Raw genomic sequence first — 13036 nt, forward strand, 5'->3', positions numbered from 1 at the left:
GCCAAGCAAAATCCCGATTGTCCTCAGGGTTTGCCTCCACCTGCGGCCCAGGAGGGCGCAGAAGACCAGGCGAGGAGAGATGAAGGCGGCTTTGAGGTACTGCCCAACAGGGGTGCCCGGGGAAGAGAAGGGTCTCTACTCTGCAGCACCACAGCCCGCTTACAGGGCCGGGTGCGGAGACCAGAAGCAGCTGAGGCGAAGCCTCCCCGTGGGAGAGACCAGCCGGAGCCGTACGTGCGCCGCCGAGGTCGGCCCCAGCCTCCTATCGGGACGCGGCTGCCGTTTGGTGGCGGGGCGGAGCGGCATTGCTCGGCCCAGCTGGGCGGCGGGCCCGTCCCGGCGGAGGGCGCGGCCCGTCCCGCCTCCGCGCCGTGCACAGCGCCAACAGCCGGAGCGGCGGCACCACCTCGGCGGTGTTGGGCTGGGCTCGGCTCTCTCCTCGCGTCTCTCTTACCGCCTTTTCCTGTCTGCATCCTCTCCGGTCCTCCGCCCCCCCTCGCCATTTTCACCCGGGAGGAGCTCGGCGGGACTTCCCTGAAACTTCGCGGGGGAACTCGCCCGGCGCCTCCAGGGCGGCCGCAAACTTTTCACCGCGGCGCCCGCCTCTCGCCCTCCGTCCCTGACCTCTCGGCTCCAGCGGCGGCTCCGGCGGGAAGTTTTCGATGAGCGCCCCTCCGCTGATCCGGCCGCCCAGCCCGTTGCCGCCGCCGGGGGTTGGTGCCGGCGGCGGCGTTGCCTTCCACCTCCAGATCGGGCTGAGCCGGGAGCCGGTGCTGCTGATGCAGGATTCCTCGGGGGACTTCAGCCTCGCCCACGTCCGGGAAATGGCTTGCTCCATCGTCGACCAGAAGGTAAGAAGAAACCCCCCCATTCGAACCCCCTCCGGACTCGCTAACCGCGGGAGCTGCTGGTTGCTGTAAACTTTCCTCTCCCGGGCCTCCTGGCTCCGGGGCTAACGAGACCCATCGCAACTTTGCTGCACCTCTCCTCTGCCGCCGGCCCCTCTTCCCTTACCCCGGCCCCCTGCTCTTCCTCTGCCGCCCTCTCCCCGGTGCCGAGGAGGCTCCGTGCGGGATGCTCGCATGCGAGCCTAACTTTTATTTTGTTGGCAGTGGGTGCAATTAGCTGTATTCATAGCTGTTATTAAAAACAAACTCCAGACGGATCTATCTGCCTCTGCTTTTTAATGTTGCGGAAGGAGGAGGGGGTGGGGGGAGGCAGAAACCTGTCAGCTGTGGTGGCAGCGCGGCGCCCTGGGGCAGTTTGCGCGTTGTGTCCCGGCCTCTGCGGCGAGAGGAAACTTTCCACTTAAAAAAAAAAAAAAGGTAAACAGCAACAAGGAAAAACCAAGCCCGAGAGCCCAGGATTCAAAGCGGCGCACGGCGCTTCGCACTGCTTTGCCCGTGCCGGGCAGCCCGACGAAGCCGTGGGCCGGGGGTCACCTCAGCTCCCCCTGTCCTGCCTGCCCGTGGGACAGTGCCAGGCCGTGGGAGTGGGCGCCGCGCGTGTGGGAGAAGGCGGTGGGTGCCAGCCCGGCAGCTGGCAGGTGACCGCGAGCTGGAGGGGACTGAGCCAGCCCCTCGGTGGCAGCTGCCGCGGGCGGCGGTGGGTCACCCGGCGGGAAGGTGGGGGGAGCGGTGGTCCCGGGGAACAAAGGTGACGCCGCCTGCGGGGGCTGCACTCGCCGCTGCTCCTCTGACCTCGTAGCATCGCTAGGCATAGTTCACCAGGAGCCGGGAAAAACTCGGGCAACACGCTGAAACCCACTTTGCTTGCGTCTGTACCTCTGCTTCCTTTGCCTGATACAATTTCTGTGTTGTGACAATCGTCTTGTATATGACAATAAAGTTTTACTTTATGCGGGTCTTTCATACAACATTGACAAAGGTGTCATAATGATTGCACAGGATTTAAGGGAAAAAAACCCAAACATTCAGAATGGTTATAATGGAAGACGTAGGGTTTTTTTCGCTTCACTTGTTTTTACTAAGATAAAATAATTTCGAGCGGGGATTTTTTTATTATTATTATTTTTAAACTATACAGCTTACCCTTACATCTGTTTGTAGATCCCATTCATCTGAGTTTCACTAAATAGCAGAATTTCCTCCTTTTATTTTTGAAGAGCAACTACTGAAATGTTTTCAAAAAAGTATGAAATACACATCCTTAACTAAGAAAAATACAAAATCTAGAAATGAAATGGTTACCTGCTTTATTAAGTTAAATTCTGAAGAAAGATGTAGCTTTTTATTTAAAGTTACAATACTTGCTTTCAAGGCTAGGCCAAAACTTTTTACTTGGTCACATACATCAGAAACAACTTAAATACTCTAGGTATTTAACAATTCGTAAGTTACTGTGCAAGCAGTAATAGAAACCTGTTGCATGTGATGTTGAAATTTTTGTGCTTGAGTAGTTGTAATTTCATGGGTTTATAGTAAACTTGAGTCTAATCCTAATTTCTTAATGATGTACCATTGTCTAAAGAAAATGAAATGCACTGGCTTATCCTCAGACTTATTTGAGTAAGTACTGACATAAAAATTTTCAGCACTTTTGTTTGTTGCAGTTTCTAGACTACATAAGAGAGCATCATTTAGCTGCTTGTTTACATAGCACACTTGAATGTGGAGCTTCTAGTCAGTTTTTCAGAGTCCAAATGTCTCCTTTTCCAAGGGTGTTGAGAAGAAAGTGGCTCAAATAAAAGGAAAACTGGTAAAAAAGATAGCCTTCCCCCCCCTTTTATCTTTTTTTAGGTGGTGACCTCTTCCTCCTCTATTCTGTAGATTAATTTGCATTTTACTTAGTCCTCAGAATCTTTGTTTTGAGCTTAAACCTTCAAGTATGTCTGTATACATGATTTCACTAACACCTTGTTTTACTAAACATGATGGAATGGTTTGCATATACAGAGTTACTCAGCATACTGGCAGAGACCCTATCTTCAAAAAATTCTGTGGTATCTAGAGCTGTTGTGAGGGAATTTTTTTGTGTGGTGTAGATTCATTATTTTCTCTTTTCCTGAAATGATTTGAAGCATCGTTTAGTCTTGATTTTATGAGAGAGATGTATTCGCTTATCATAGTCAAGCAGGAGATTATATTGTAAAGATTATTTTATTAAAATAATTCTGTTTTCAATTTCAAAAGGAATTTTGTCCTGAACATTTGTTCTACAGTTGTTCCAAAATTTGTTCCACAGTGAATTTGGTCGCGAAGTATCTGTTTGGTCTGGATTGTTTAAGCTGTATAAAAGGATGATAAAATGTGATTTTGTTTTTTCTTTGGCTGTCATGTTAGACTGCTAAAATCAACGATATCTCTCGTGTGCTGTTAAATATTTAAGCAGTCGTCTTGTACACAACTTTATTTTTAGGATTGTGCCAAATTCTCTTCACATATCGGTGTCAGATGATCTGTTTATAGAGAGCCTCTTCCATGGCAATGTGGGTATACCTGAGTCAAGATATTTATGACCCTTATTCTGCACAGATTTATATGTCAACCCAATTTAGTGCTGCTGAAAATTTCTATTAAATTGAACTAAGCTTCTCAAAGCATGAGGAGTGGAGTGTATAAGTGCCTGGATGTTAATGTAAGAGGAGATGGGTGTGTATACGTATTTATGTATGCATGTGTGTATGTGTATAAAAGCACCATATCTCTGTACCTTTACATGGTGGCTTGATATATCAATAATATATAATATACATGTATACAAGCATATGTATAAAACTGTTACTGCTGTGTATCATTGAGAAGTTTATACATAAACTTGAATTAGTGGACTTTAAACAGTATCTGAAGTATAAAGTGTAGGTTTTCTAAGTTTAGTAGAGAGGATAATTACATTAATAACGTAATGTATGTAATGTGAAAAATGGAACAAACAAGGTGTGACTTTTTCTTCATTGTCCATGAGAGGTGTTCTTTCAGGAGTATTGCCCTGAGTTAGTGACATGTAAATCTTCTTACAGTCTGAAGATGAAATGGTACATACCAGTTTCAGGCATAAATGCAAACATACTTAGATCTGGTAAGAGCTGCTCCAAAGACAACTAAACTTGATTCCTTTGAGTTTGTGTGGTGTGCCTGTCTGTCTTAGAACCCATGTCATGAAAACCTTAAGAGTTCTTCATGGAGGGCTGTTCTATTTCTTCCGTTGAAATGGAATGTTAGCATTTAAATGATGATGTGGTTGACAAGAAATGAGGATCAACTGCAAAATGTGCTTCAGTGTTCGACTTACAGGCCGACTCCCCCACAAGAACAGTAGGAGGATATTGTAAAATAAAATCTTTTTTTTCTGAAGACAAATAGTTTGAATTGCTGCCCTTTTTGGGTTAGCTGCACACAATAGAACCACTTCTCCAGGGCGAAAGTGTGATGCAAAGCACACTAAGAAGGGATGTGGCATATTTTTAATTGTCTGGAATGCTCACATTACCAAGACTTTTTACTAGAAAAAGACAAGGGAAGGAATCTTTATATAAATTTTAGTATGAATTTGTACAATTTTAACTGAGAGGGAGAACTAGTTATTTGTATTTTCTGTTTGCTGAAATCCTTTGTCATTGTGATACTCCCGTACGATGTGTTGGGCTATTGCAGTGGCATTGCCAAGTTTTGAAAACTTTGAGTTCTTAAGTAAATATATGATGCAACGTTATTTGTCTTGAGAATGTGGGTTTTATAAATTAGTCCTTAGGTCAGATGTTAAGATCAGATGTTGGCTAGGCCTTCGGCATCTGAAGGCAGAGGAGTTGTGAGGAATAGGAAACACAGTCAAAAAATATGAGGAAGAAAATTTGATCTGAAACAGAGGAAACAGAATTTGATTTGTGTAGGCCATGTGTTGTTCAGGCTGATTTATAAAAGTAGTGTTGTAGATAGTTTACTGGTTTGTATAATTCTGAAATTTTACAGTAGGGGGAAAAAGAAGTAGGCCATTTTGAAAAGGGGAAAGGACAAAAGGAAAAATAATTAAAAGGTGATTCAAATGGTGTACTGCAGCTGGAATACAGTACCCAGTTTCACAGTTAAGGTATTCAGTGTTAAATGGTAGAATTGCCACAAATCAAATGAAGAGCCTTTATAAAGTGTTCCCAAGAATCCAACTGAACGCATTCAAGAACAGGTATGCAACCACTTGTGCTTCTTGATGCCCTTGGTAAGGGAAATATAACTTACTCTTAAATAAATAGGAAAACAAAAATAAGCTTAGTTTTGTTTTCTTGGGCTGGACTCTCTAAACTTGTGGTCTGAGAAAAGAAGGGTTCCTTTTTAAAGGTTGATGTGAAAAGAACGCTTAACCTTTTCTGCAAGGGTTTCAAGCAGCCATGGAAAGCATATGGGGTTTGTTTATATGGATCATGTATTGCACTCTCTCTCCCCCCTCCCCCAAATCTACAAACTCTCCTAAAATAAACAAGAGCCTGGTGGTAATGAAATCATTTCCTTTGGAGTGAGATAGGGACTTAGGGTAAATAGTACACTAGAAAGAAGGATTTTTAGCCTTAAGGTAAACAGAGAAGCTGTGACAGGTTTTTACCATGCTGACCAAAACTCGTATAATTTCAATCAAATATATGAATGTATGTGTTTCATATATTCACTATATTTTGTTTATCGTCACAGTATTCCTATGTTCTGGAAAGATTGCTACAAATGTTTATCTGTTAAAGTTACATTCTCATGGAGTCTAACTGGTTTACGCTGGTAACAAAATGTAAACTTTATTCCCTAAAATGAGTCTTTCTTTGCATGGAATGCTTCACTCCATCTGTCTGTGTTCTGGAAACACAAAGTTGTAAAATTTCATTTGAGGAATATGAGGTTCCCTGTCATTATGCATATAAAGATATTCTAAAGTGAAAGTACTTTTCTAATAATCTCACTCTTATAAATTCAAGTGAGACATTCCATGTTTACTGTTTAATCTTTTATTGACGTTAAGTTTATTACTCTACCCTGGAAACTGTAAGTCACTGTATGTAACAGTAGTTTGTAGGTCAGTTAAAATTGCTTTTTGAGTGTGTGAGAGAAGACACTAGGAAAAGCATAACTTTGATGAAAGGGAGTCAGTCTGAACTAGTTTAAAGAAACTGTGGCAGTTTTAAAAAAATGTTAACTTTGTTATTCATCCTGTCGGTGATCCAGGTAAGGAAAACTGGTCTAATGCCACAAATTTATCCAGGCATTGAAGAAATTCCTTGCCAAAGATTAAAGACTATCAAATTAATTCTCAGAGAATAAGAAACAAGACAGAGCTTTGAATACAGGACAGGCTTATGATGAAAGTAATTGACACTTTAATTTTTAAAGATTATTTAAAAAAAGAAGATGAATAAGCATGTGAGATGGTTCTCTCATTGCCAATGGGGTGAAGCTCTATTGGTGAAAGTATGGAATTTATTAATGAAATTGCAACATTTCCCACACAGAAGTGTATATGTGGATGGACATCATATGACGTATGGTCAGTGAATTTGAAATTCCTAAGGTCTGACTCTGTCTGATACAAGACATCCATAAACCACATGGATGACCTGAGAATGCACGGAAAGTGGAGCGTATCCTGAAGGTGCAGGGGATTTACTGCTTGTATGCAAGTGATCTGTGCCGTGGATTATGTGTGATACATGGGGTGCGTGTGAAATGCCTGTATGGAACTGCACACTGTGCATTGCCATGGGTGTTTTCTTGTGATTTCTGGAATTCCCTCAGAAGCATCCAAAACTATTTGGTCTTTTTGTCTAGAATTTTTTTTTTTAGTGTGTTTGGAACAATCTGGCAGTCTGGTTGCAATGTGTGTTATACTGTGTTTACCTGCAAGGAACAAGCACACTTCTCTAAGTATGTATATTGTTACTTCTGGCTTCTTATTTTTACTGTATTTTATATATGAACTATTTCAATTAAAACCTTGCTAAATGTATGTTTCAGGTTTTTCTGAAGTGCGTTTTGGTTTTTGTTTTGTTTTGTTTTTTTTTTTTTTTGTGACTCTGCTAGCAATAATTTTAAGGACATCTAGTGAATGTTTACGATAGGGCTATGTAAAATTAACAATTAAAACTGATAAATTAAGCATAGAGAGACCAAGAATTTTCTGTCTCAAGCAACCTGTGATAAGCACATACGTTGTTTGTAGGGTTTTTTAATTACTTTTGTGCAGTGCTATGGGCTGTCACTAACTTCTTGACTTTGCCCTCTGGTTGACATCAGACAGGTTTATGTTGATGTTATGTAATATGGCTACAGTTACACAGATGCAATAAGTATATAAATAAAAAAATCTGTCTCCCAAATGTTTATCCAAAGCATAGGCAAATTTGTTTTAGCTAGCACATGCAGGTTTCTAAATGTGCTGCAGTTGCTGGAAATGTTTCTGCCTTTATGTACAGAAACATGTGCCACAGGTTGACCTATCCTTTAGAAATATTTGATTTATTTTTCCCATACAACATATACAAGTGTTGCTCTATATGTTGTGTTAAATCCGTGCTGCTAGCAATTGGCTTCTTTTTGGTTTTGGTTCTTCTCTTTCAAGTTGTCTTCTGGAGCTACTATAAGCTTCTTGCATGATGTCAAATTGTCAGGTTTGGGATAGATTTGAAATCTGCTTTAGAGTGTGTTCCAATACCATACTTGTTCCATTTTTTCGATGTCAGACTTCAGTGTCTCTTAGAAAGGGCTGATTGTAGTGATTCTACTGGAAAGGCTATCTGAGTTTTGTTATCGTGTCCCATTAACTCAAAAATAATGTAGCCTATATGAGAATAAAAATACATTTCCTCATTTTTTTGAGGTAACTTTTACCTCATCTTTGTCAGTGATTTTCTTTCCATGCATGCCACGTTCGTTGTATTTTACCATTTTGTGAGGAGGCCTTTCTATGCTTGGCTGGTGGGGGTCAGCAGACTTTCCCATGCCTCTGTCCAGCAGCACCTTTGTTTACATTCTCCTGACTTGTGGTGTCCAGAATTTTTGGAGACAAAATCAGATTTTTTTCACAGGCTTTCCACTTTCTTTTTTTTCATACAAGAAGTTGTACTGCTAAACGATCTCTTGCTTTTGGGACTTTTTTTCCTCCTTTTAGATATTTCTATCTATGGTAACAGTTTAAGATGATGACAGACTTGATGTCACTCAGAAACTGTGTAAGATTAAAATAACTTGGACATAACTGCTTTTGAACTTTTAAAGTATAAAAACTGGAAGTGAGCTACTTGCATGAAGGAGTTTTTTGCTTTCTGAACCCTTTTCTGTTTTATTTGCTGGTACAATGTGCAAAGGCTAGAAAGGTGGCATAGTGTATCACACTGCAATGCAGGGGTGATAGTGTGGACGTCTTCCAGTGATATATGCATAATGTAAAGTTAGAAATAAACTTCAGTGTATATTGCCGTCTTTTACTTTCTCTTCCCCATGTATTTGTGGGTTCCTTTTGCTTGTTCCTCACAATTTTTTCTTCTTCAGATGTGGAAAACTTGGTCAAGTTGTAGACTTCTTCCACCATGAAAGTATATCTTGGTATTGTGACTGTCTCTTTTAGCCACAGTCTGCTCTGTGTGCCTGGTCTGCAGTCAGAGTCAGCTCAGAAACAATGTTACGACATTAGAACTTGAACACAGCTGGTTATTTTGATCAAAACTCAGTAAATATCCAAATATCAAACTGTATTCTTTCTTTTTTAAAATAAGAAATACAAAGTCTTCCCCGTGGAATTTTAATCACAAGGTGTGCGAAATGAAGCTGCAAACCATGACCGCGGTTGCTAGGCCTAAACCTCTGTCATGTATGCCTTAAAAGAACTGTATCTGAACATGACCTGTGCAGTCTGAAAGCATGTTCAGCTTCTACTCTCTTAAAGTTACTTAAAAAAAAAAGTCAACCTTGAGAAATACATTTTTTCAAGTGTTAGAAATAGTTTTTGTTAGCATCTTGTCAGTTGCAAAAGTGCAGACAAGGCACAGCTGGGACTGGGAGCAACATTCTGGCTATGAGGCAATTTGCCCGAAAGATGTTTATCCTTAAAACCAGCAACTTTCCTACTGCCTTATCTTTTTCCTACCACCTAAGAAGTCCTTTTACATAAAACCAGAAATCATTCTTGTAAGTAGGCCATAATGGTAATGGCCTCCCTCTTTGCGGCACTGTATGTCCTGATGTAATTTATGGATGCTAGGCTGTGGTCTGTGTTCAGACTGAAACAATCCTGAAGGTCCCATAGATCCTTGGGCCACAAAGGGTTGTTTATGTGATTTAAACTTTTTGAATCGTGGCTTTGATCCATGGGATCAAAGGGTCTGCAAGGTAGAGGAAAACCCACTTGTAAGGAGGGCAGTATGAATTGCCAACACTGTTTTCAGTCTAGCTGTAATAATTTTCACATTTTTTTCTGTAGTTCAATCTCCTGCATCAGCTTTAAAGGGCTGTAATACAGGTTTGCTGCCTGTTTATATGAAATGGCTCTAGGTGTGCTAGAGACCATGCTATCTAATGTTGTGTGTGCTGTTTTTAACTCAGGATTTCATATTGCTACCCAAAAGCAAAGGCATCCAGGAAAGTGTGGAAATTGTACAGTAAAATAAAAAGAGGCAGCATTTCAGGTATTTGTAATATGCGTAAATTTATGGATTTGTTCTGGTAAATTTATTATACCTACCTCTAAAAAGAGTTGCCACAAAATATGTAGACTATGATTAGGAGTCTGTCCTGTTCCAAACCCACATAGTTTTCATTGCATTTTTTTCTCAAAGAGTTGGCTGTCCTACACACAGAGCAAAAAAAAAAAAAAATGGAGTGAAAATTGAAACAATCTGGTAAAAGTCTGTTTGTGTGCTTGAGTGGAGGCAGTGGGACTATTTAGGGAAGAAGATCTCTTGATTCTATACTACATGTTTTTAATCCTCATTTATCAAGGAAAACCAAACTTCAGTGTTTCTATGTTATCTTTCTCATACAGCAGTATGTCTGCTGTCCTGTTTGTTGTAAGAAGGTTGGTAAGTTGTTACAGGAAGAGTTCAGGCAACCAGCTGACAGATTGTTAGGCAGAAAATATGGTAAAATCAAACAATTTGGAAAACAAATACTTATGTCCTACATCTAGAAGCATATCTCTAGTATTATGATCATGCGATTTGTTTTCATGTAATGTGAACTTGACACAGAGAATGATATGTTTGTCAGATCTGCAAAGAAATGCTGGTGTGTCTTTACTCTGTGATGTTAATCTAGGTTAAATGATCATCCGATGTAAACGTCTTCTTTCTTCCTTCCATTTGATTTCTTTTATTTGGTGACTGTCACAGAACTGAGGTGGTTCTGAGCTGTATTCTGGGGTTAAATTAGTTCTTGAAGTAAGTGAATGTGAGGTAAATAAGTACTTTAAGAGGAATTACTGAGATGATCAGGCTGAATTCTTCTAGCTAGTGACATAGGCAGAAACAAAGAGCAATGCCTTCAAATAACAGTTTGAAAGAGTTTCAGACTGGACATTAGAAAAAAAAAAAACAACAAACCCTTCTTTGCAAGGAGAGTAGTGCAGTACTGCAGCAGCTACCCAGAAAGATGGTGATAACTTCATACTTCTTTTTTGGGTAAACATAAGCCAGAACACGCAAGAAGTCAGATCAGATTTCCAGAAGCTCTGATATGTCTGTGATTCTCAGAGTATGCAGTTGATCATGGTCAATAATTAAACGAGTATTCAGGTGAATGTAGTGGCATTCCCCTATGAGACACAGCTAAAAATTGTTCAGCAGCTGACACAGCCCATATATAGCTTTAGTCTTCCTCTGTTTTCCTCTTAATGCTTCGTGTTGTATCTGTAGTCTCTTGTTTGTCTCTGATGTGAATATTAAAAAGATGTCTTGGAGGTTCAACAAAGCCAAATGCAGGGTCCTGCACCTGGGTTGGGACAATCTTCATTATCGATACAGGTTAGGGAAGAAGGCATGTTGGAAAGCAGCTCAGAGGAAAAGGGCTTGGAGGTACTAGTGCATTGAAAGCTGGACATGAGCCACCAATGTGCATCTGCAGCTCAGAAAGCCAACTTTGTCATGGGCTGCATCAAGAACAGTGTGGCCAGCACGTCGAGGTGGGTGATTCTACCCCTCTATTCTGCTCTTGATACCTCACCTGGAGTACTGCATCCACCTCTTTGGTCCTCAGTACAGGAAATACATAGAGCTGTTGGGGTGAGGAAGGCCAGAAAAATGATCAAAGTGCTGGAGCACCTCTCCTATGAAGACAGGCTGAGAGAGTTGGGCTTGTCCAGCTTGAAGAGAAGGCTCTGTGGAGATCTAATTATGGCATACCAGTACTTAAAGGGGTGCTACAGGAAAGGGGAAGGGGGACTGTTTACCATGGAGTGTAGTAATAGTGTAGTCTTGAATATCTCCAGAGAAGGAGACTCCACCACCTCCCTGGGCAGCCTATTCCAGTGCTCTGTCACCCTCACTGTGAAAAACTTCTTCCGTATGTTGGTGTGGAATATTCAAGGTCAGGCTTGATGAGGCATTTAGCAATCTGATCTAGTAAAGATATCCATGCTTACTGCAGGGAAGTTGGATTAGATGACCTTTAAAGGTCCCTTCCAATCCAATAAATTCTATGAATCTATGTGTCTGTCATTTTGGTGGGGATTTTTTTGTTGCTCATGGATTTGTGTAAAATATAGAATTTTATGTAATGACATACCTTTTACGTTTTTACAAGTTTCTTTAGACCACAATAGCAGCTAGTTTTAGCCTACTGAGAGCTGAAACAAAACCTAGCTGCAGGTAGCAGTTCCATCTAGTTGCTTATTTTATGTGTTTGTACAGTTTCATTTTTTGTTGATGCCAAAGGTAATATTTATTTTTCAAAACTTAAAGAAAAAAATACTTTTATTCTATACTTCATTTTTAGCAGCTATCACAGGATCACCCTGAATCGTTTGGGCTGGACACGAATTATTTTGTTTAGCTGACATAGCATCTTTTGTTATAAGATTTTTATGGTTGCTAGATGAACACACTTGCCAAATGGATTATATTTGCTCTTTGATGAGGTAACAGATGATAAACTGGACACCAAGAAAAATGTCTTGTAAGATGTAGGCTTAAACAGTTGATAGAATATATGAAACCAAAATGTTCATGGAGGATAATGTTTAAAAAAAAAAAGGCAACAAACAAGATTCGACCTCTAGGAAAAAATTCTTCTTAATATTCAGACATTCACAAGGAAGTATGTCTGTGATAAGAAGAGGGTTTGGTTAGAGATATGCTATACATGGACTCACAAAAACACTTTTTTCAAAATGAATATTTTTGACTACCTAGTATATACTGATTTGCATTGTAGCAGCTGTCTGGTGGAGCTGTTCTAGGGTGAGAGAGGGAGAGATTTACAGTGCTGTCTGAAGTGGAATTATTTTATGGGGTGGAATAACTTTGATCATACAAAGTCTAACTAGGTATAATTGGCCTGTATATTGAATAGATAAAATATTTTTGCAGAGTTGGTGATACCCTCTCTGCCCCTTCAAGTACCAGTCCCTGAACTAGTCTGCATAACTGAAAGGTAAATGCAACAAAGGCTAAAACTGAGATGAAATAACTGACTTTTATAATGCTAAGAGAAAGTTAATAGAATCTAAAGGTACCTCTTCCCATGTAAAATTTTCATCTGTGTAATTTGATTTTGCCAATCTGCTGTTGAGTATGGGAGTAAGATCTTTGTTAAACAAGCCTATGTGAATAAGCTAACATGATAGTTGCCCTCCAGACATGTGCCTGCATATATTTCTGTAATAATTCTTTTAGAGATGGAGTGAGACATCAAGAAATGGTTTTTAGAGAAGCAGTATCAGTTTCCCTACTATTATTTAAGATCTTCTCAAATTTTATGTATTCATTCATATTCAGCATGCAAACCCTGAATCCTTTTCTGAAGAAGTGCTAGTTAACCAATTGTTCTCAGTGCTTACTTTTTCCAAACCGTTTCTCCCATAACACATCCCTGTAACACTTCATCCTGTTTTCTTC

General features: G+C 40.5%; 1 protein-coding gene across 2 annotated transcripts in view; it reads left to right on the forward strand.

Moving 5' to 3' along the window:
- The first annotated feature begins 617 nt into the window (after positions 1-617).
- Positions 618-13036, forward strand: part of PRKD1 (protein kinase D1) — a 131687-nt gene continuing 119268 nt past the window's right edge. For both annotated transcript variants that reach the window (XM_084263039.1, XM_084263040.1), the window contains exon 1: positions 618-851. In XM_084263039.1, the coding sequence (XP_084119165.1) occupies positions 663-851 (189 nt within the window). In that variant the 5' untranslated portion in view covers positions 618-662. The remainder of the gene's footprint in view (positions 852-13036) is intronic.

This window comes from Gallinula chloropus (assembly GCF_964237585.1).
Source record: "Gallinula chloropus genome assembly, chromosome: 4".
NCBI lineage: Eukaryota > Metazoa > Chordata > Aves > Gruiformes > Rallidae > Gallinula > Gallinula chloropus.